This window comes from Hyperoodon ampullatus, assembly GCF_949752795.1.
Source record: "Hyperoodon ampullatus genome assembly, chromosome: 7".
In the NCBI taxonomy this organism is placed as follows: Eukaryota; Metazoa; Chordata; class Mammalia; order Artiodactyla; family Ziphiidae; genus Hyperoodon; species Hyperoodon ampullatus.
The window spans coordinates 98,628,062-98,651,745 of NC_136920.1; the positions used below are offsets into that span (position 1 = coordinate 98,628,062).

The window sequence follows — 23,684 nt, forward strand, 5'->3', positions numbered from 1 at the left end:
CTGTTTCAAAAATGTTGCTCAGTTGACTCTTTTTCTGTTCTATCTTTTTCATTGTTTGCCTATTTCTACTGGTTCCTGGTAACTTTTAAAGTTCTCCCTAATTGTGTTGCGCTGAATGTAATAGAAGAGCTCCCAGTGGCCAAGGTGGAACAATTTGCACACTAATATTAATCATGCTAGTTATCAGATTAAAGCCAAAGAATAAAATAAACATCCATTTGAGTCCATACTAATATAAATAAATGACTGAATAAAAAAATAAATAGGTAGATAGGAAAAAAGGGAAAGCTCTTCTACACACAAGAACTTCAGTTAAAGGAGTGGGAGAAATAAAAAATTACCACTTGAACACCATAGTAGTGATTGCTACAGGCAAGATCCATCCATGAATGCTAAAATTAATGAGCGAAAGTTGAAGGAGAAAACAGGATAGTTGCATAGCCTCAAAATATCTCCCCCCAAATATGTATTAATTGCTCTAGTGATTTGAACATGTACATATACCCACAAATTCTTTAGATTTCTCCCTCTAGGAGGTAGAGCTGAATTCCTCTCTCCAGGAGCATGGGCTGGACTTCAGCGACTCCAATTCTAACAAATGGAAAGGGAAGGATAATTATTTTCCAGTGGTGAAACCTTCCATATGTCACCATAGCCAAGTGGCCAAGGTTAACATCACCAGTAGAAACTGATATCGTGTCTATTCTCATGTGATATGAGAAGGGTACATGACCTCTGTGGTATTCTTCCCTCAAATCCATGACATCAAACCATTTATGGGAAAACGTTAATCAAACCTAAATGGATGGACATACAAAATAGCTGACCAGTACTCTTCAAACTGTCCAGGTGATGTGGTGGTGTTTACAGTGTCAATTTTATAGTTTTGATAATTGTGCCATGTTCACATTAGGGGAAAGGAGTTTATGAGAACTCTCTGTACTATTTTTGCAAATTTTCTGTAAGTCTCAAAGCATTTCCAAATAAAGTGTTAAGAAAATGACACCTCAAGGGCATAGAAAGCTTAAGGTAAAGAAATGGTCAATTGAATTCTCTTTTATTCACTCATTTATTCGTTCATTCATTCAGCAAATATTTGCTGCCAGACACTGTATGGAATCCTGAGGATCTGGTGGTGGTGTAAAAGATACGTACATGCTCTTCCTTTGCAGAGCTTGGTACAGTGCCTTGGTCAGAGGAAATATTTGGTCATCACTTGCTTCTGTTAGTATCACAGCTTAGTGGGGCATGTGAAAGTTTAACAGGTGCTGAAATAGGACAAGTGGTGTACTTATGGGAGCACGTAGGAGTGGTACTTAACCCAGTTGTGAAAGACTATAAGGGTTCCCTGGTCATTCTTTGTAATATGAGTACAAATGAGTACATTGTTCAGTCTTTCGTTTAAAGTGTGTTCAGTGTTCTCTGTAGGAATGACGTACTCATGACTTAAATTTTGAAGTTGATTTCATCTTCTTAGTTTCTGAATGCCTTAAAAGTAAGAATAGTGTCATAAGTGTTTTTGCGTGCCTCAGATCCTGAGAGATGCAAAGAGTTTTTGTATGAGGTCAAAGGGGCCTCAAATTCCTTTGGGTCGGAATCACTATTACTTTGAGTTATATTTAGCAACAAAAAAATATGTATCGTAGAGTATATAGATGCTGCTGTGATTTTTAAAAAATTGAATAGTAAAACTATACTGGAGTGCATGAAATTTATGATGTTAAAAAGATGTTCTCGATATACGTGGAAATCAGAATATATTTGCAGAAGGATTTTCATTGCAGCATTTGTTAGAATCATAAAACTTAGAAGCAATCTAAATATATAACAAAAGCAGGATGTCTAAATTACTTTTCTGGTATACTTATATGATAGGCCATAATACAGTAATTAAGAATTTTATACACACACATGCGCGAGCACACACACACACACACACATGTCCCATATATGGAAAGGAATATACTAAAATATTAATAATAATTATCTCAGAGTTGTGGTATTTTTTTGTTGATACTTTATTTTACTTTTTCTTCCATGAATATGTATAATTTTTATAATTAGAATACAAGTTAAATTTTTGAGAAGGGTATTAATTCTTAAAAGTGGTCAGGTAGAGGTCCCAGGACTCCTAATGCAGTGGTTGAATAACCAATGCTTCCAGTAAGATGAGAATCCTTCCAGAGGATTCTCAGGAAAGCTGGCTTCATTCTTCTTGTGTGGCATAAATAATAAGTTTATATTAGCTTCATTTTTGTGCACGATTTCTCAGTATGCTTTTAAATAATGTCTTTGATGGTTTTGTGTAGGAAAAAAAACATTGCGTCCATAATAGGTCACCCTCAGGACACTTAGCCCACCTCATGGCTCCTCTCTCACGGCTTGTCAATCTCAAGCAGTGAAAAGTATTTGGGCTGTGTAGCAAGTGAGTGAATTCTACATTGCAAATTCCTAAAAGGTATGGATAGTCTCATTAAAAGCATTTGGAAATCTTTTTCTTAAAATCAGTTACAACCTGGTAAATAAGCATGGTCCCTCATTTATCGGTGTTGGTCCTTCTCATGTGACTACCTCACCTATTGTGAGCAACTGTGCCCATCGTTATTCTGAAAACTTAGGTCTGACCTAGGCCACTCAGGCCATCAGGCACGAAGGTAGAAGCCCACTGGCCACACTGGGAGCTTCTTGATACAATATGCTTAGGTTTCAAACCAAGGAAGGGAACAGTTCTTAAAATGCTAAGCCCAGCCTGCCCCTGACTCATTCTATGTCCCTAGATCATAAGAGGCTGTCCTAAGACCAAGCCAGAGAGGTCAATCTAAGCACATGCAAACAAGAGGGTGAAGAAGAGCTGCCATCTTGAAAATGGAGCAAATGTTGGAGAAGCAAGTCAGTTGATAAAGGCACCAGAGCTCAAGACAGAACTGAGCAAATGGGAGGCTAGAACCAACCTGGAATGAGGAGGGGAGAGGCATGGATCCAGGAGTGGGAGAGGGAGGCAGTGATGCAGAAGAGCCCAGGAGATCTTTGGATGGCATGATTTCTGCTTGTCGTCTTTTGAGGAACCCTTCCTTTAGCTCCACTTGGGCTGTACTAAGACTTAAAGGGGCAGACTTGTAACAGGCAGGTGGGGACCCTAGACCTGCTTTTTTCTGTAGATAAAGCAACTTTCCCTTGGAGAAGAAAGATCAAGTTAGAAAATTAACTTACCTCCTCTTTAAAAAAAAAAAAAGGTTTCTAGGACATCTATAACTAGATGTTTCCTTAATGTGTTGAGCAGCAAGCATTTAAAATATATATATGTGTGTATGTGTGTATATATATATATATATATATATATATATATATATATATATATAGTGCTTTTTAATCTTCATTTCACCCAAACTAAGACTCTTCCTATTGAAAGATGGATGGGGGCTTCCCTGGTGGCGCAGCGGTTGAGAGTCCGCCTGCCGATGCAGGGGACATGGGCTCGTGCCCCGGTCCGGGAAGATCCCACATGCCGCGGATTGGCTGGGCTCATGAGCCATGGCTGCTGAGCTTGCGCGTCCAAAGCCTGTGCTCCGCAATGGGAGAGGCCACAACAGTGAGAGGCCCACGTACCGCAAAAAAAAAAAAAAAAAAAAGATGGATGGAGAAAACAAAAAACATGTGAACCTACCATATCTTCTTAGATTTATTTAGCCTTTGTCTCCAAAGAGCTCAAATATCTTATCGATCTTGGTCGCGTGTTATAATAAAAGTAGATTTTTAGCCTTTTGGCCTCACCTCGCAGTATCCATGTCAAGGGTCACCAGAGGTGGTGTTGGACCCAGGGCCTAGTTCTGAGTCCCACTATATTATATGGTCCAAACCTTAAACAGATAGATGAGAGCCAAAGCCAGTTTCTGGACTAGGTAGGGAAACAAAAACTGGTGACACCGAGCAGCTGGGATTCTCTCTTTGACCTGTTCACAGGCCTTTCATTGAGCCTTGTTTACCATGCTTTTCTTGTGGTTTGTGACAGATAAGAACTGTATTGATTCCTAGCATCTGCTGGCAGTAACCTTTGAAAGGGCAGGTGATGCATCACCACAGAATTTTATCTATCAATATCGGAGTAATAGAAAGACAGGGATGACATCTAATCACAACACGGCTGGCAGATCATAAATCTGAGCTGATATGGTACTAGTAATGGGCGGTAGAAAAGGGACACGGATTAACATTTGGATAAAGTCAGGGGGACATTTAGATAGAAAGGACGAGATTTGGCCATGGGAAAAGTCCTAATGGGAATGGTTACCCTCACAGAGACATGAGGAAGTTAAGTATCTTGCCCAAATGTATACAGCTATTAAGTGGCAGAGCCCCTCTCTGAGCCTCAGTTTCCTCACCTATAAAACGGACACAGTGAAGGATTCAGTAAGATGATGTGTGCCAGTTCTCAAAGTGTGGTCCCTAGGGTAGCAGCATCACATCGCCTGGGAATTTACTAGGAATGCAAATCCTTGGGCCCCACCCCAGACCTGCCAAATTAAAAACCCCAGGGTAGGGCCCAGGATTCTGATGCATGCCAAAACAAGTTGAGAACCACGGGTGTGGCAAAACACCCAACAGAGTGCCTGGCACAGAGCTAGGCTTCAAAGAAGCAGCATTTAATTGGTGGTTTTTTAAATTATTAATAGCATTTAGCCTTACCATTTATATTAATAATGTATTCTGCTTACAAACTCTACAATCCTCATACTTTTTTTGACTCTCAGGTGAATTAGTAGGAAAAGGAAACATTTTTCGACAGATAGACATTTGTGACATGTAAGCAATGTCATAGGACTGGATATCTAATTCCTACACTCTGAATTACAAGGCTAGAGGATACCAGCATTCTAAAGGTTAATGTTCTAATGTGTGCTTTGGACATATCGATATTAATGCCTTTGACATGTCAGGAAGCTTCCAGCCTGGACAGTGAATAGTGGTACAATTGAATAACATAAATGGAGTCTGTCTGATTGTGCAAAGAAACGGCCTTCCTTAGGGCCCAGAATATATAGTCTCTTCTGCAGTTACACTCACAGTATTTTTAATCATTTCATGTTTTTATTATATCCCAAGTACAAGGTGTTACAAAGAGTCCCTGGTGCTGGCAGTCACTCAAAAATTGACAAATCTAAAAAGTGAATAGAACAGCAAGTAACCCATTAGAGGTTTTCTTTTTTCTTTTTCTTTATTTAAGAAAAAAAAAACTTTTTTAAAAAGAAAAACTACCTTATAATGTTAGGAGGGTTGATTTTGGCTTCTTAAAAATGAAAACTAGTAGTAATAAAGTTCCTCAATTGTTGGTCTTTTCTCTGTAGAAATTATGGCTGTGCACAACTGTGGCAGTTTAACTGTGTTTCCACGAAGTACGTAATTCACACGCTAAGTGTGACAAGCGTGACTGCCCGTAAACCCAACGACTTTTTTAAGAGACTGAAATTCAGAACATTATTCTCTCTGAAACTGCACTTTAGTAACCCAGCAGAAAACCCTTCAGAGATATTCTTCTACTGCAGGAAAGGCATCTGGGTATGCCAGGAGTAAAAATCCTGAAAGCTTTCATATAAGAACACATTGGTTAGGGGAATGAAGTGTGAACCAGTTGCAATCGCCATATATTAAGGAACAGGAAGAACAGAAACTAGGTCGTGGCAATGACCATTGTGCTGCTCCACCCTCTCTTCCCCCCACCAAAAAAATAAAATAAAATTAGAAAAGTTTATTAGGAAACTTACACAATGGTTGAAATTCTAAACTTTATATACTTAAGTTTCAGCATGATAGGAGAGAACCTCTCCAAGCTGAGGTTCTTACACTTAGGTGAAACCTTTGCTTCTTTGCTTTCAAGGTAAGTGTCATTTCCTCCTGTGAGCTGCTGCTAAGGGTGCTGTTAGCCTGCATCAGGAAGGCAAGGCACATTCACTCTAGCATCCGCTCCAGGCTGATCCATGGATGTTCATTAAGAGGCCGTGTAAAAGTGAAACTCTTGTTTACCTTTACTTCCCCTGAGCATTCTAAGAGGCTCTTTCTGTCTGCTTCTTTCTGCTTACAGCTTATGACTCTTATTATTTCCCTTAAACCTCTGTTTATGTCATTACCTACAGTTTTGCAGCAAATTTTTTTTTCACAATTCCGGTTTCTGGGTGTTCCCAGAAGTACCCAGAATTTTATTTTATTTTATTTTAACATCTTTACTGGAGTATAATTTTATTTTAACATCTTTATTGGAGTATAATTGCTTTACAATGGTGTGTTAGTTTTTGCTTTATAACAAAGTGAATCAGTTATACATACACATATATCTCCATATCTCCTCCCTCTTGCGTCTCCCTCCCACCTTCCCTATCCCACCCCTCTAGGTGGTCACAAAGCACCAAGCTGATCTCCCTGTGCTATGCAGCTGCTTCCCACTAGCTAGCTATTTTACATTTGGTAGTGTATATATGTCCATGCCACTCTCTCACTTTGTCCCAGCTTACCCTTCCCCCTCCCCGTGTCCTCAAGTCCCTTCTCTACGTCTGCATCTTTATTCCGGTCCTGCCCCTAGGTTCTTCAGAACCATTTTTTTTAGATTCCATATATATGTGTTAGCATACGGTATTTGTTTTTCTCTTTCTGACTTACTTCACTCTGTATGACAGACTCTAGGTCCATCCACCTCACTACAAATAACTCAATTTCATTTCTTTTTATGGCTGAGTAATACTCCATTGTGCCCCATACTCCATATGTGCCACATCTTTATCCATTCATCTGTCGATGGACACTTAGGTTGCTTCAATGTCCTGGCTATTGTAAATAGTGCTTTTGCAGCAAATTTTATGTCCTGGACACAGAGTGAAAAAGTCTGCTGTAATGGGGTAGTATAGATTTTTTTTCCCCTCCCTTCTGATTGTATAGTTGAATCTCATCACTTTCATAACAAACCTGGGCTGCCTCTTTCAGTTTTCATTTTGGACTGCTTGCTTTATTTCCCTATTTGTTGTTTTGTCTTCACTGGCTCAACACACACGAGCACAAAACATACAGTAACAATGAAACCAAAGAAGCAAAAATTAACCAGAGTGCAGCATGCAAACTTACAAACCCACTGAGTGTGGGAGCACCAGCTGGAAGAAGTCGGTTTTTTTTTGCAACTGAATGCAGAATAATCTATTTGCTTTGGTTGCAGTCAGCTAGCTGCTTTGGGAGAGGATTTTTCATTTGTGTAGTGGCGGTTCTGTGAAACTTGAAAAAGAACCCAAGGTTCTAGTTCCTATTGACTTCATGAATGATTCACATCAATTTATCGTCATCGTGCAAACTTGAAGTCGGTTTTTACAGAAGGAGAAGTTGCAGAAGCCATGTTATTCCCTGGAGATGGGCCTCACTTGGTGGTGTGGATTCACGTTCTTCTTCACCCCATGACTCACTGATTCACTAGTTTCCTTGAAACCTGTTGTCTAGGAACAACACACTTCTTTCTGTGATCTTCCTTGGTTAAGCCATCAGTCTCAATGTTTATGATCATGAGAGAATTACTGTACTCTAGGCCAGAGCTCCTCAAATGGTAATGTACATATGAATGATTAGAGTCTCTTGTTAAAATGCAGATTCTGACTCAGTCAGTCTGGTGTGATTTGAGATTCTTCATTGTTAATCATCTCTCCAGGATTTTCAAAACTACTGGTCGACCACACTGAACTAGCAGGGCTCTTTTGGGGGTGAGGGTTGCAGGGGTGGAGGGACACCCAGGTACCCTAATTCTATTTTTGGTACAAGTGAGGCTGCAAAAACCCATCTCCGTGGTGAACAACAGTGGTGATGAGAATGGGTGTGTGAACTGCCAACCAGCTCCTTTTGAAAGTTAGCTCTTTGCTGGTCCTTCCTTAGAAGGCCACTAGACACTAAGTGGAGTTGAGCAGAGGTGACTGAGGAACACCCAGGGCCCCCTTAACGGAGCTGAAGGCCCACTAATGTGCCTCACCTGGAAGGGCTCCCCACTCCTCCTCACTCTCCCTCCTCCCACCCTGAGCTCTGCCTTCCCCCCTCCGGATTCCCTTACCTGGCTCTTATCAGCTTCGAGTACTCTGTGGCTGAAGTCTCTTAACTGATCTTCTTGGCTCCAGCCTTTTCCCACCTTCCGTCTTCCCTCCCTCTCTGTGCAAACGTTATCTTTCAGAACACAGGTGTGATCATATCACTCCCTGGATTAAAATCACTTAATGGCTCCCTATTAATTACAAGATAAAGTGCAAATTCCCTAGCCTGGCATACAGTGTCCTTCAATATCTGGACCTAATGACCTTTCTAGAAAGCGCCCCTTCCTGGCACTCTTTAGAGCATATCACCCTCTTCCCTTTGTTCTAAACACACCATGATCCTTCTTTCAGGTGTCTCTTTTTCATCCTCTCTGGAATTTGCACCCCCATCCTGACAGGGTCATTCCTGGCTTCTCCAGGTTCCCATAGTGCATTAGCATCCTTGTGGCTTATGAGTCTCACCACACTGTGCTGTCCTTGTACGTACACATGTCTGTCTCCCTCGCAACATCGGGAACTTTTTTTTTTTTAATTTTATTTTATTTATTTTTTTATACAGCAGGTTCTTATTAGTTATCTATTTTATACATATTAGTGTATATATATCAATCCCAATCTCCCAATTCATCACACCACCACCACCACCACCACCACCACCCCCGCCACTTTCCCCCCTTGGTGTCCATATGTTTGTTCGCTACATCTGTGTCTCTATTTCTGCCCTGCAAACAGGTTCATCTGTACCATTTTTCTCGGTTCCCCATACATGCGTTAATATACGATATTTGTTTTTCTCTTCCTGACTCACTTCACTCTGTGTGACAGTCTCTAGGTCCATCCACATCTCTACAAATGACCCCATTTCGTTCCTTTTTATGGCTGAGTAGTATTCCATTGTATATATGCCCATTGACAGATGAATGGATAAAGAAGATGCAATACATATATACATCAGGAACTTCTTAAAGCTGGGCTGTTACTCTGTTGACCACTGGAGACACAGCACTAGGGCTGTTTCTTTTCGACCTTGTGAAAATGTCTGAGCCGTGGAAAAATAAATGGTTAACTTCAGAATACAACAGACAATTGGAATGAATCATTTCAAAAGCAAAATTAAGGAAATTCTTAATTAAGTTCATTTGAAGTTCACAATTATATTTAATGAGGGATATGGGTACAACTTAATGTTTTGATGTTAAGAGACTTGTCTCCAAAAATGAGACTGCCTCAGTGTGAAGGTCTTAGTAACTCCCCTAACAAGGATTGATTAAACACTTGCTCTATAAACTGACCCTCTCTTATGCTTTGGGAATACAAAGATGAAGAAGATAGTATGACTGTTCTCAAGGAGATACAATAATTATAATTTTTAGACCCGTTTTACATGTGTAAATCCTGAGGCTTCAAGAGCTTAAGTAACTTTTGCAAGGTTTAGCTAATAACTGGCAGTGCTAGCAGTTGAACCTAGATCAATTTTTTTAAAAAAAAGAAACCACCCTGTAAATAAATGACTATAGAACTATCAGTGTAATAAGTGCCAAGACTGACAATTACAACACACCATGAGCCAGAAGTCTAGGAACGTGGGGTGGTATCAGAGCTTCATGGGGAAAGCGAATGACTTCCAGCTGGATCCTGCAGCATCCTCCATGGTCAGTTTACCTGCCTTTATACATAGCTTAGTAATAGATGGGTTTGAACTAATAACATTAAAAAACAAACTAGAGTCAGTCACCAATTTTTTTATTGGTTTGCTTCCTACATTCAAAGGTGTATTTTTACCTAAGAATATCTATTAGTGTCAAAGTATTATTGTCAAACTAAGCCAAATATTATTGTTAATTAAATTTTGCCTGTGCACTTTTCTTTCCTCCAGTGTCAAATGAAGGGGGAAATTACACCCGCCTCATGCCACAGTGACATACCACTTAGTGAAGGTTAGGTTTCTAGAGACCTCAAACATCCTGGATTAGTAAACAGGAAAGGTCTTAGCACCAGTAGCTTTCTCAAAGCTCTTGCACTTAGTAATAAAGGAAGGAATTATCTTCAAGAAGTGACAGCCAGCATTGGCGGGAAGCAGCAAGGACATATACAAGCCTGACAGCTGAGATTGTTTAGAGAAGGGCCACATAGTCCTACGTATGTCGTTGACTCATGTCATCCTCCTTAAATAGGAGCATAGGACAAAGAAAGTGGCAAGTCAGCAAGCTTTGTGGAAATTGTTTTGTTTCATTTCATTTCGTTTTAATTTTGGCCTTCAGAGGGAGATTCAATGATATGGAAAGCTCACTTTTGTGAAACAGCAGTATTCAGTCACTTGATATCTGCGGTGTTGACGGTTGAGGTTTTCCAGCAAGGGTGTTGTGTGTTACATGACTAACCTAACACAACCTTAGAACACGGAAATTGTTCACTGAACTAATTATGGCCGTATAATTAAAGGAGGGAAAACAGAAAATAAATCATGTTTGTAGTGCTATAGATTGAACCTAATTTTAAATGTTCACTCCTCTGCCTACATCTGCTATTCACCTTATACTTTTCATACTGAGGATGGTTTTAGTTTGCAGTTTAACATTAGTGATGAAGATGTTTTAATTGACTCTGTGCTTTTTTAGTTAGCCTTAGAATGAAAAGAATGCTAGCTAAAGCTCTGAAATTGAAAAAAAAAAACATTCCAGCAGATCATGGAAGCTCATAAGAGGGTCCTAGCACTATAGACAGAGGCTGCATGGAGATAGCCATGATGCTCATGAAGAAGCTGGAGAAGGAAAAGATTATATCCTTTATTTAGCATTTTTGGAGCTTGAAAAATACTGTTACACACATTTCCTCACTCGATTCTCATGATAACCTCGGAGGAGAGATGACATTTACCCTTTTTAAAATGTGAAAACAGATTCGGAGTTTTTCCCGGTTTCACCACCAGTAAGCTCAGAACTGCAGCACAAATTCTTTTTTTCTGAGTTTTATGGTCCCATGTTCCTTAGATGCCCTCTTAAGTTAAAATAAGGTACAAGTTTTGTCCTTATCACGTATCTCTAACTTCAGTGATGATTAATCAGCAGCCCACATTCAGATGATAACTAATCAAGTTATTTTCATAATGGCACCACTTTGGATAGTTGCAGTGCCCCTCTGACTGACATTGGCTTTCCGCTGGGGACTCGGCAGTCAGGAAAGTAGAATCTGGAATCTCCTTTGGCCACTCTCCATATGCAATCCCTTCATCAAACCCTGGCTTAAGAAGAGCTTTCTAACTCATGTTTCTTCTCAGACTCAGCTGGGGCCAACAACTCAAGAGCCCAGAGGTTAAAAAAACACCACTTGCTTTGTGACTGACGGATAATAGAGGGAATAACTCACCGTAAGGGCCTTAGTCACAGAACCCAATTTTCCAGCTAAGAAACTGTCATTTCATAAAATAGTCCAAAGCTGCTTGGATTCCTGGTAGGAGATGTGAATAAGTTGAATGTTGCCACATTATTCAGCATGATGCTTATCATGGATTTACAGCTGTTTCTTGAACAAACCATATTACACACGCTCGGAATACCCTCTAGAATAAATAAGAATATGAAACATCTATCCCCTCCCTTTTCCCCGGTTTCTGTTTCTGTAGTCATGTCAGTTGAGGTTGACATTCACTCTGAGTCCATATCTGATGTGTTCCAACTGATATCCTTACTTGCTTGTCCTGTCGGCTCTAAGCTTTAAATTTGGAAGGTGTTCAATGGCTCTTGTTGGCAGGAAAAATGAACGAGGAGATGTAGAGAGACTGCTATTACAGCCAAATTTCAGTCACATAGATTGTCAATACTAATGAATGCCCTTGAAGCAGACACTCTAAATGCCTGAAGTTAGAGTTGAACTGCATTTTGAGTCAGGATCATTCGGCAGAACAGACATCCTCTCTCTAAATACTAAAGGACCAGTATTTGGACTCTGGTTATAGAGCTAATTATATCGCTGTCACATATTGGAACATGCTGATTGCTGATGGATAGGCTTCAAATTCCTTCTAAGCTGTATTATTTTAGTTTTAGTCCTAACTCATAGAAATCAGATACAGTAGATTCTTCCATTAGTTCCCCACCGTTCTTTTAGCATCATAAAACAAAGCCTTATTAACATTCTGTAATTGTGACTAGTGCCAGAGTTAAATAGACGGAGGTTTGGATATTGGTTCCAGCCACTTATTGAACCTCTCTAAATCTGTTTCCTCATCTGTATAATGGGGATGATGATAAGATATTGAACCACATAGGACTGTTGTGAGGATTAAATAAAATAACACAAAAAACAACGCATAGCGCCTGTCACACAGAAAAGATTTTTAAAGTATTTAGCTATTGTTATCATACAGATAGTTAAAATAATGCTCCCTCCAGAAATAATGGGAGTTTTTTGGATATTAAAAAAATTAAAATAACAATGAACGCTTTAGAAATGTGTTTCTCTTGCCTCCAGACATGGAGAAAAGCAGTCACCTCCCTTTTCTTTTCTGTGTGTAGTAATCATTGTTACATGTGATAGCCTTGTGATTTTAAGTATCTTACACTAATTGTTAGTCTTTTAACACCCTGGAGGCAAACGTAAAGAAAAAAAAAATCAGCTTTTAGTAAGTTGAAGCAAGTGACCCGGGTTTAATAATGGTATCTCTCATCAAAGGGAAAGATGATATTAAATTGGGTGCTTAAAAGCAGGGTATAAAAAATAAGGGAACTGCACGTGCCATCTCCATTGAGACTTGAGCTTAATGGTTGTAAGGAAATTCAATTTAAAGCACTTTGTAGAGGGGCAGTTATTGTACACAGTCTGCATCTCTAAATATGCTTAGAATGTAGGGAAATTGAGAAGCATCAGTTAAGAAGAGACCACAGTAGAGTCTGCTGTCTCCATAGCTTTGAGACAGAAATTCGTGAATTTCTTTTCAATTGGTTAGAAAAACAGGCAACATTGTATTTTCTTACAGAGTAAGGGCTCACCAGAGGCTGCTGCAGTGTGTAAAGTAAATGGCTTGGCTACCAAGATCTCTTCCCGGGTAAGGAAGAAGTCCAAGTTCCCTTAAGTCTTTATAGGAATAATAGAACCTAATATGTGGGTCGTCCTTTGTGGTTTTCAAATATTTTAATGCGTATTTTGAGTTTTAATCATTTAAACCTTTTGTTTTCGTTATGAATAGCTCATGGTTTGAGAAATGTGGATAGTTCTCTATATGAATTAAAATCGTCCATTCCCATTATCCCAGGCTTCAGCTAACTTTGGGACCAGGGACCACCCCACTGGATGGTGTGAGGGTCTGTGCTTCATCAGTTACTGGCTTCCACCTGCACAATGCATCCATTTTAGAATGTGATTTTCTTTCCCAAGAGTCCATGCTCATGAACAGCAGAATTGTACAACTAGTTTTCACTCTGCAAAGTAGCCATTTAATATATCCCAGGGAATGGAATATCATATTATCAGTTCATTAGCAAAGTGGTTGGTGCAGAAGAACAACAGTTGGCCTTCAGCACGCTCTGTCTGAAAGAGACAATGTATTTGGAAATGCTGGAACACTCCCCCTCTTTGAATTGCTACTGCAGCAGAGCAATATAAAACTGTTCTTTTATTCTTCTTTTGCCATAAACGAGCATCACAGAATCAAATCCATTGAGAAGAAACTCCTTGCTTTGCCAACACAATTAGTTTTGTAAGAAGCCTCTGTATTCAAATTGTTCTCCTCCAAGGTCCAAGTTGGATGGCTGTGGTTATTTTTTAATTAATATTTTTTTAAGAGCCTCTTTTCTCCCAAGAGCCTCTAAGCAGATTTAGCAGGCTTAAAATGACTGTTCCACAAGGTGATTTCAGTGCCATCTCACAAGCAAATAAAACAGTGACTCTCCTACTTTGGGGGCTCTGTTTTTTCCTCTCTCTTTTAATTCTCAGAAAACATGTCCACTGGAGGAAGTTTTTCTTCAGGGTGAGGCTATCTTCTCTCCAGAAAAGATGCTATCTTTTTGATGAATGAAAATGCCATGAAACCTGTCCAGCTGTGAAAAGGAGTGAGAGGAGAAGAAAGTCTGGGATTTTCACATTTCAGTGTGAAGAGCAAAAGGATTCAGTGATTATTATTATCTTTTATGGTTTATTCTTATATTCCTCTTTCTTTGATTGCCTTCGCTTCTTGGATAAGTGGATTTTAATGGAAAAGCTAATTCAGATCTTCATGTTTAGTGGACGGGTATCACTCCCCACAAACATTCTATAGAGGGCATTGAACCTCTGCACTTTATGGGATCAGGCAGCTCAGATCATAAGCATCATAATTGCTTGGCCCTCTTAGTGCTGTGGGCTCTGATTAAAAAGTCCTATTGAGCTCAGTCTTTTAAGAGGAAGGCTTCTAATGTGATGGTTAAAACTGAAATAACATAGGCGAAGCTGCTGTAACTACTTTCTTTTGTCACAGTATTCCTGGAAAAGAGTTTTCACACATCTAATCAGTTTCCTTTCACAAAAGAAATTCTCATCCTTTATGTAAATACCAGTTGGACTGTATTGACCAACCGTCAATACAGTTGAACTCCTTGACCGCGGTTCTTCAGCCTAATGCTGACCGCGGTTCTTCAGCCTTAATGCTGAAAACCAATAGACCCAAAGGTAAAAACAGCTTGATGCTTATTAGTCTTTAAAGTTAAGGCTCGGGTCACCTTTGTTTTGGCATGGTGTAAGAGCTCATTCTCTTGGAAGAGAAGAGCAGAAACAGCTCTTCTTACAAATGAAGTAGCACAAGATTAAAGGATTTCATGGGGACAAGAGAACCTTGACATCCTTCTTTGCAATAACTTTTGTCCTGTTTTAAATCCTGAACTTTCCAATTTGTAAGGTGATGGTGGAATTATCAAAATCTATTCACTAGGTTGATTTTGTTAGCCTTTAGATCCATCAAAACCTGGGTTTGGGAACTCTGAAGGCAAAATCTGGCCGAGCTCTTTCAGAGCTACCCCTTCTAAAAGGGATATTGCAAGACATGAGATTTGCAGAACTGGACCTTTGTGTAAGTTGGTGTGGCTGAACGCATTGTGGCAAGTCACCACTATGAGCATCAGTATTCTTGGCTGTCCCTCCCTCGTGTGCATTTTCGAGTTAAAGGTGAAATTCCATCTTTAACCCCCTTGTGGTTGTCTGAACAGTGATTAATGAACTAGATGTGATTCCTTGCAGACCTTTCAAAGGGTGGATGAAGGATGGAATTTCAGCCTTTTTTTTTTTTTTTTTTCGAAACCAGGCCTTTTGCATCATACAGCTTTTAAAATCAATATCCTTTTTTGAATGCTCAGAAAACAAAGGGAACTTCTCAAAAGTGTATGCAGCTTGACACAATAGGCCTTAATTGGTGTCAGGGAGATGTTGGGATGAATGGGGAAATGCCCATTTAGCTGATAAGACTAAAAAGTGGAGCCTTGTTATGAGCTCTCATCTCAACGTATTTAAACTATGGCAAAACTGAAACATATTTGCAATATAGATCATAATGACTCCAAAGGAGCCATTATACTCTATTATGTAATTACATAATCAAAGCATGCATAGTAATCAGCTTTTGGAATTCAATGCTAATCAAACATACCTATAGTATGTGTTTAAGCTAAAATAGAGAACGTTATTTGCCATTAGTCAACTAAACAAGAATGTGTATACAGAATATTCATGAATTGCTTAATGTTGTGTCAGATGATATTTTTTTGTTTTGTATTCAGGGGAAATCAACAGTTTTAATTGAAGAAAAAACCAGCACTGAGGGAAGATTACTCTTTAACTTGCCGTTCAAAAATTTGCCTCACCTTTTACTGATTATAAAAGGAGATTAGATTAAATTCAATATTTTTTTTCCTTCCATAAGCTCAAGTGATACAGCTGTAATTATATTACAGGAGATTCTTAGGAGATCCTGACCATCTCCATGCCATAGGATAAAGTGTTATGAATACGACACTTGAAACAAAGCTTTTAATAAATAAATAAATAAACAAACCTTGAGCATATATTGCTTTTGTAATTAGAAGCAAGTCAATAAATGTTATTTAGAAATAACAGAGAATAGAAATACCTTGATGAGCCATCAGGAGATGGGGCCTCATACTTGCCATGTGATCTTACTTACATATCTCCTCCCTGGGCCTCACTGTCTTTATCTATAAAATGAGAGAGTTGATCTGGAGGTTCCTTTTCTGTTGACCTTTGTTTCCACAAGGGTTCTATGAAAAAGAAGGGGACACAAAGGAAATGCTTTGGTCCATTCCACATACTCTTGCCCACTCAGTTATCTACTGAGTTGGTTTAGCTTATTTTAACTCTGAGCTTGTGAACTGTATGGTTCGCATTCATAATTATTTTGACCATTGAGTAGACAGTCCTTGGAGCAGACAGTCAACAAATTCGACTTTACTGTTTGGAATAGCAAAACATGGATGAGGATCAAAAAGGTTAAGAGTAGCTTTGTAAACAGCAGACAGATTGAATGCTTTTGATTTTAAATAAATATTCTAGTATTCACAAAGGTTGAAGTATTGTCTCTCTTTGAAATAAAGAATTGTATTTATGTTGAAGAGGGCTCACCCTTAACCTTAATCCACGGTTGATAGACCCATCGTTTTCTGTTTCGGTTTTTTTTGTTGTTGTTTTGGCCGCGCCTCGCGGCACGTGGGACCTCAGTTCCCCGACCAGGGATGGAATCTGCGTCCCCTGCAGTGGAAGCGTGGAGTCTTAACCACTGGACTGCCAGGGAAGTCCTGGACCCATCGTTTTCGACACACGTTCTCACTGTCTTTTATTTGCACATTGGATGACTGAAAATGTTACTGTAATATTTAAAAGGGGACTGAATTCTTTCATCAAAAGCTTTTGTGGCTTGAACTTCAAATAATTTATTTTCAAATTACTTTTACTGTAATTCTTATTAATTCAAATAGGTTTCTGATTTGATATAAAACTCTGTAAATGCAAGGAACAGTTTAATGAATTGAAAGATAGGATTGAGTCTTTTAAAGGAAGTGTACGAAATATGCTGACAATAATTGCTTAGATAGAAATCAAATCTTAATGGCTTTGTTAATGATTTATAGTGAACACTGTTTACGTTGACTTGGAGGAACATGTGCAGTTAGAAAGATTTCTCCCTCTGGGTTTCAACAGAATCTTAATGTTTTTTTTTTTCTTTTCCTGAAATGCACTCAGTTCTAAGGCTAGCTCTCAGAAACGTTAGCAGGAATTGCAGTGCCTCTGTTGGTGATGGTTGTATTTGGGTTGAGGGAAGGGGTTTTTCTTTCAAGTTGGGCACGTAACTGATATGGTTGTAAAAATGGGATCCAACAGAAATGAGAATGGGGGAAAAGCCATTTGAAGCTTTAAGACACAGGGCTCACATACCAATAAGAAATAAGTGTTTCAAAAACATGCAAGTTTTTTGCCTCTTTAGAAAGTCTCAACTTAGATACCATTTGGAGGGGAAGAATTAATAACCCCAAAGCTTTAATTAGTGTAAAATTTCGATAACTCTGGTGGCTTTTTTAATGGCTACGTTGATCATTGGCAGGATGATTTTTTTGTTGGTTTGGTTGGGTTTTTTTGGACAGCCTGTATGGTTGGTTGGACTTTTGCCTATTTAGACAAGCTGACTATGCTGATTTCATGTTAGGTTCAGTCTTCCACACAGCAGAGGATTAAAAAAAAGGTTCCCCTAATACGATTTTGTAACTGAAGGAGTAGAACAGGGGACATTATTTGCTCTTTCTCTGGGCAACCTGTCTTCCCAGTAAAGAGTCATTGGTGCTCCTTGAGTCAGGAAGAGTTTACATAGTTGCCATAGTATAAACCGAATTCTGTTCCAACTGTGACTTGCCCTTTTATTATAGACTTGACTGGGGAGACTTCCCCGGTGTAATTGAAGTGCTTTATTTATTAACAGCCAGGCAGCGGGGGCCAGAGCTCTCGGTGCTGGCAAACTGGCCGTGCACTGGTAATAAAGGCATTCTCCAGGGGCAGTGTGCTGAGTGCTGAAAGAAGGAAGCAGTAGTAAACAAGGTGTTTTACATTCAGGACAGTTTCTCTCTCATCTTGAAGTGTGTAATTGTGTTCTGGATAAATTATGGGAATAAAAAAAATCAGAAGTTGCTCATAGGGAAATCACCCTCTTTAAAAACAAGTAAATTTTCCAAGGCAGAGCCAGTAGAACCTTGGCAACAAATCTTGAGGTTGGCCGGTTAAAAAGTACAAACTGTATGGGCTGGAGAAGCTGATGTAACTGGGTTCAAACACCAGCCTGGCCACTTAGCTGAATTCCATTAGGCAGCTTATTTCAATTTCTCCGTGTCTCAGGTTCTCAATCTTTAAAGTGGGGACATTGAAAATTCCAGGAGTTTGAGAAGGAAAAGCATGCAAAGCCACTAACACAACGCCTAGCGTCAGAACAACATACGTTCCCTTCTCCAAGTCCCAGTGCTTGAGAATGCTATTTCTCATTTCAGCTTCTTGCTCGAAGATTTGCCCCATCACCCCTTCAGGCAGTTCTCTTGTTGGTCAAATAGATTCCAACCCAGGCTTAGTGTTCTGTGTAATGCATTTACATAGTGTTTATAACAAAATGAGGTTTCAGGAAAGAATCCATGAGTTAAGTCAACTGATGATTGAATTAATGGGGGATTTCTGAGTCCACTGCATTCCCAACCCCACTCCAGCCCTAACCAGCTCAGCTGAAATGGTCTTTACTGATCATCAAAATAAATTTTATCTTTTTTTTTTTTTTTTTTGCTTTAGGTAATATGCTTTTTCTTCCTTGTAATGAATGTCCTGGTAACTTCTAGAGTACTTTGGGAGGCCTGCTTGCGAGTGAATGGGCCTCTCTAATGCCAGAGTTTTATTTTTAGAATTTGTGGGGCAGATAGGGAAGTTATAGGGAATACAGTTGCTGGTATAAATTAAAAGCCAGTTTGATTCCGTCCCTTAAACCTCACCCACATATACCAACTAGCAGTCAAAAATGTCTACACGTGTCAGACGTTGTTCCACCCTTAAAATAAATTACCTTGCTGATAACAGCCTTATTTAATGGCTACAGTATATTGTACCTACTTGATTTCTTTTGCCCAGAACGTGTGCTATTTCTGCCCTGACGGTATATCTGCTAACTGAATTTTAGAAAATCGGAAGGGTTTTTTAAATGGATTATTTAAGAAAGGCACCATAGTTACCTGTTTGTAGCCTTCTGCTACACATCAAATTGTGTTTTGTAACAATCTAATTGTCGTGATATCTGTTTCAAGGGGAAATTTATCAAGTCGCAGTGCACCCTTCTGTTTGGAAGAAATAGTTGAGGACGTGAGCAGAAATTATTTTTACATAAAGGCTTCAGGCAGTTAGGAGTACTGACATACATATCATATTTTCATCACTGTCATTCGCTTCCTTTGCCTCAACTAAACAGGTCATTATTATTCCATTGCAGCCATCTTATGACGCTCCAAGCATGGAGCTCTGTGTAATATAACTACTGTCCAGCTGACCCATATAATTTATTGGTGACTTTTACAGAGTGACATCCTTGGGCCACCACCATCAGTCAAGGCACTTTGATATCTTTCAGCACTTAGAATTTTTTAGCATTTGTATTGTAACCATGTTAACATAGCTAGGAATTGTCATTTTCTGAGACAGTGGATTTTAGGTTGGCCTTAGCAATTTCCAAAAATCATACAGTAGTGACGATGATACCACCGTGGATTTGCAGAGCCTGTTATGTGCCAGAGCACAGCAAGGGCAAACATTTGCAGAGAGCAAACGTTTTACCTGAATGATTTATTCAGTAATAACACATTAAAGGGATCTGGTCTTATATTATTTCATTATAAGTAATAAATAAGAATGTTTAGACTTTTTAAGAAACGTACAAACAAAACATCCCTCTGGGTCTGTTTCATTACTTTCCTTTGCGTTAAATACAAAATCACAGTCAACTCCTCCGTTCCTGTCTCCTTTGCAAATGTTTTATAGCCTTAATATGAATATAGACAGAATATACTAGGGTGCTGAGTAAAGACGAAAATTAGAGCGGATGGTTATTTCCACAGAAACTATTCTATTAGAGCTTAATTGAATCACACTTGGCTTTAAGTCCCAGCATCTGCAAGATGGTAGTCAGGATCTATAAGGCCATAGGGATTAAGGCCTTTCACTGGGTAGCCTTTCCATGTGTTCCTCTTATAAGCTGAAGATTCTTATTTGTGTTGCTAATAAACTTCCTTTAGGTAGAAGAAATCTCCTCCACAATCCGGTAGACTGGTTTGATAGTCTCATCTCCTCAAGGCAAGTCCCATGTTTCGAGACAGAATAGCATTTGAATCATGCAGGTTAATGTTTCCTTACTAGATTGGGTTACCCTGAGGAAATAGGGTATTGTCCTGTCTGTACAGACCTCCGCCAGGGCCAGCAAAACCACCTTGAGAAGCTTGCTCCATTGGCAGGAATTCCCTTTCCTTTGTTTTAGTCTCAGATCTGGGAATAAACTGCTCCCCCCAGCTGGGTTCTGAATTCTGTGTTTGTCATGGTGACCCACTGAGGAAAACATAAGCATGACTTTGTCTCCTCTGATCACGCTTCCTCTTGGTTATTATTCCCTAACACTCTTCGGCCCACTAAGCTTTCACTGCTGGATCAAGCTAGGGAAGATTGACCTTTTCACTTGCTACAAGCCCTGTGGGCCTCGTTTGCACACCCAGGTTACTTCCCTGGGTCAGAGGTCTCAAGGTTGGGTTTCCTTTGGCTCTGCTTCTCCAGCATCAAGAATGTTTATCTGTGGCTCTAATGATTTTTTCCTTATCCCTCTAGTTGCCTTTTTTCTCATCCTCTTCCGTAGGCTGGTCTATTTCTAGGTGGATTTGGCTTAAAGCCATCTTAGACGTCCCTTCTCACACTTCCCCACTGTGTCCTGCCAAAAAAGGATCCTTCAGCAGAAATATGAGAGCAGGTGGAAATCCTCCATTTACTCAAATTGCGTCTCTATTTATGCGGTCTCATTTTTTATTTTAGAATAGTACTTATCTTTGACCTTTGTTTCTTCATGTGACAGGTTATTTTTAGAGAGTGAATAAGCCACCCTGAGTTGATATATAATTACATAGAGAGCTCCTTGAGAGCAGGGACCGTGAGCTTTCATTCTTGTATCCACACTACTGGCAACATGTACAGTTGCTTAGTTGGGATTTGACATCTAGAGAAGTGATGGTGGTGATGATGATAGCAGCTACCATTTATTCAGTTTTACTATAGGTAGCCACAGTGCTAAATGCTTTACATTGATTATCTTTCTTTTTTTTTCTTTAAATTTGTTTTATTTTTGGCTGCGTTGGGTCTTCGTTGCTGCGTGCGAGCTTTCTCTAGTTGTGGTGAGCGGGGGCTGCTCTTCGTTGCGGAGCACGGGCTCTAGAGTGCAGGCTCAGTAGTTGTGGCGCACGGGCTTAGTTGCTCTGCGGCATGTGGGATCTTTCCAGATCAGGGTTGGAACTCGTGTCCCCTTCATTGGCAGGTGGATTCTTAACCACTGTGCCACCAGGGAAGTCCCTGATTATCTTTCTTAATCCTCCCAACAGCTCTGTGAGATAGCTTTTAATTACTATCCCCACTTTACAGATGAGACATTGTCTCAGGGACTTTAAATAGTTTGCCTAAAATCTTACAGCTAAAAAGCAATCTCTCTTGTCCCCTCCCTGATTGGCCATTGTACCTATTACCTATATTATACTTTTTGTTCTGTAAGTGGGAATTAGGGATCAGTTTTCACCAACATTGCAGCTTCTTAGAGGCTAGGACAATGTCTTATACTGCTAAATCCCCTGCTATGCCTGGTGCGGAATTGGACATTCAACAATTATTTCATCTTTTGCTTTTGAAGTCTCCTCTCCTCCTACCTGTGCTGTGGATCATTTAGGACATTTATGAGGGGCCCTGGCTACTGTCACTCATCCTAGAAGCAACAGACTAGAGCAGATCTGGAGATAATCCAGATATCAGGGATCTGAAAGCCTAGACTTTTTGACATGTTCTGTAAGAGATTTTCTAAATGGCTAGAAGGGGATAGTCTGTAGAAGGGGCGCGGTTCAGGACTGCCCGGAGCTTTGGGTGAGTCATGAAGATGTCGTTTCTGAGAACAGAGTAATAAAGTGAACTGTAAGGCTTCCCAGGATTTTACTGAGTTTCCAAAGGGTCATAGTCAGGTCCCCACCCCTACGCAATAAATAACGAAACTGCCTATACTTTGGGAATCTTGACATCCACTAACAAGGTGAGATTGTTTACTGAGCCCTCCCACCTACTTCTATTAAGTGACCCCTTGAGTTTTCTGTGAGGTGACCAAATAGCTCAAGGGCATGTGAGCTGAGGTTGAGTACAGTCATTCCTTGGTATCCATGGGGGATTGGTTCCAGGACCCCCACGGACACCATAAAACTCAGGATGCTCAAGTCCTTTCTATAAAATGTGTACTTTGGGGCTTCCCTGGTGGCACAGTGGTTGAGAGTCTGCCTGCCGATGCAGGGGACACGGGTTCATGCCCTGGTCTGGGAAGATCCCACATGCAGCGGAGCGGCTGGGCCCGTGAGCCACGGCCACTGAGCCTGCGCGTCCGGAGCCTGTGCTCCGCAACGGGAGAGGCCACAGCAGTGAGAGGCTTGCGTACCGCAAAAAAAAAAAAAAAAAAAAAAAAAAAAGTATACTTTAAGTCATCTCTAGATTACTTATAATACCCAATACAATGTAAATGTTATGTAAATAGTGGTAAAAACAATGTAAGCACTATGTAAATAGTTGCTGTCATGCAAATTCAAGTTTTGCTTTGGGGAACATTCTGGAATTTGTTTTGTTTTGTTTTGTTTTTAGTATTTTCTATCTGTAGTTGGTTGAATCTGCTGATGCTGAACCCGCAGATAAGGAAGGCTGATGTATACGTATTTCCCCTACTCCGTTTGTGGGAGCTGCTGTTACTCATGATGGCCAATACTCTTACCTTTCCATACCTCTCCAGCATACTACTTGGCTAGTAAAAACACTGGAGGCTGGAGCGTGGACATCACAACTTCTGACAGCACGTTGATTCCAGGCTTTGTTGTATTTTGCCCCCAGATCTAGCTCAGCTTAATAGACTCGTTTTGTGGACTATTGGAGAAAGGTATGTGAGCCTTACCAAATGTGGCTGCTCCTGTCCATTTTCTTTTTTGGCCGCACAGCTTGTGGGATGTTAGTTCCCCGACCAGGGCGTGAACCCGCTCCCTTGGCAGTGAAAGCTCGGAGTCCTAACCACTGGACCTTCAGGGAATTCCCATCATGTCTATTTTCTAATTCACTTCTTGTTTCTCATTTTAATTGATCCTATTAACCAAATTTTAATTGATGAGATTTTTTTCTCCTTTTTTTGAAGGTGATGGACAGAATTTGTTTACGAAAGATGTGACAGTGATCGAGGGAGAAGTTGCAACCATCAGCTGCCAGGTCAATAAGAGTGACGACTCTGTTATCCAACTACTGAATCCCAACAGACAGACCATTTATTTCAGGGACTTCCGGCGTAAGTTTACATCTCTATAGCATTAGATGGCAACGTTTTCCTAC

The 23,684-nt window shown here is 40.0% G+C and overlaps 1 protein-coding gene across 6 annotated transcripts in view; it reads left to right on the forward strand.

The window, feature by feature from the left end:
* CADM1 (cell adhesion molecule 1) overlaps window positions 1-23,684 on the forward strand; it is a gene marked incomplete at its 5' end in the record, with an annotated part of 326,602 nt that overhangs the window by 238,120 nt on the left and 64,798 nt on the right. For all 6 annotated transcript variants that reach the window (XM_079707474.1, XM_079707476.1, XM_079707475.1 and 3 more), the window contains one exon: window positions 23,494-23,640. In XM_079707474.1, the coding sequence (XP_079563600.1) occupies window positions 23,494-23,640 (147 nt within the window). The remainder of the gene's footprint in view (window positions 1-23,493; window positions 23,641-23,684) is intronic.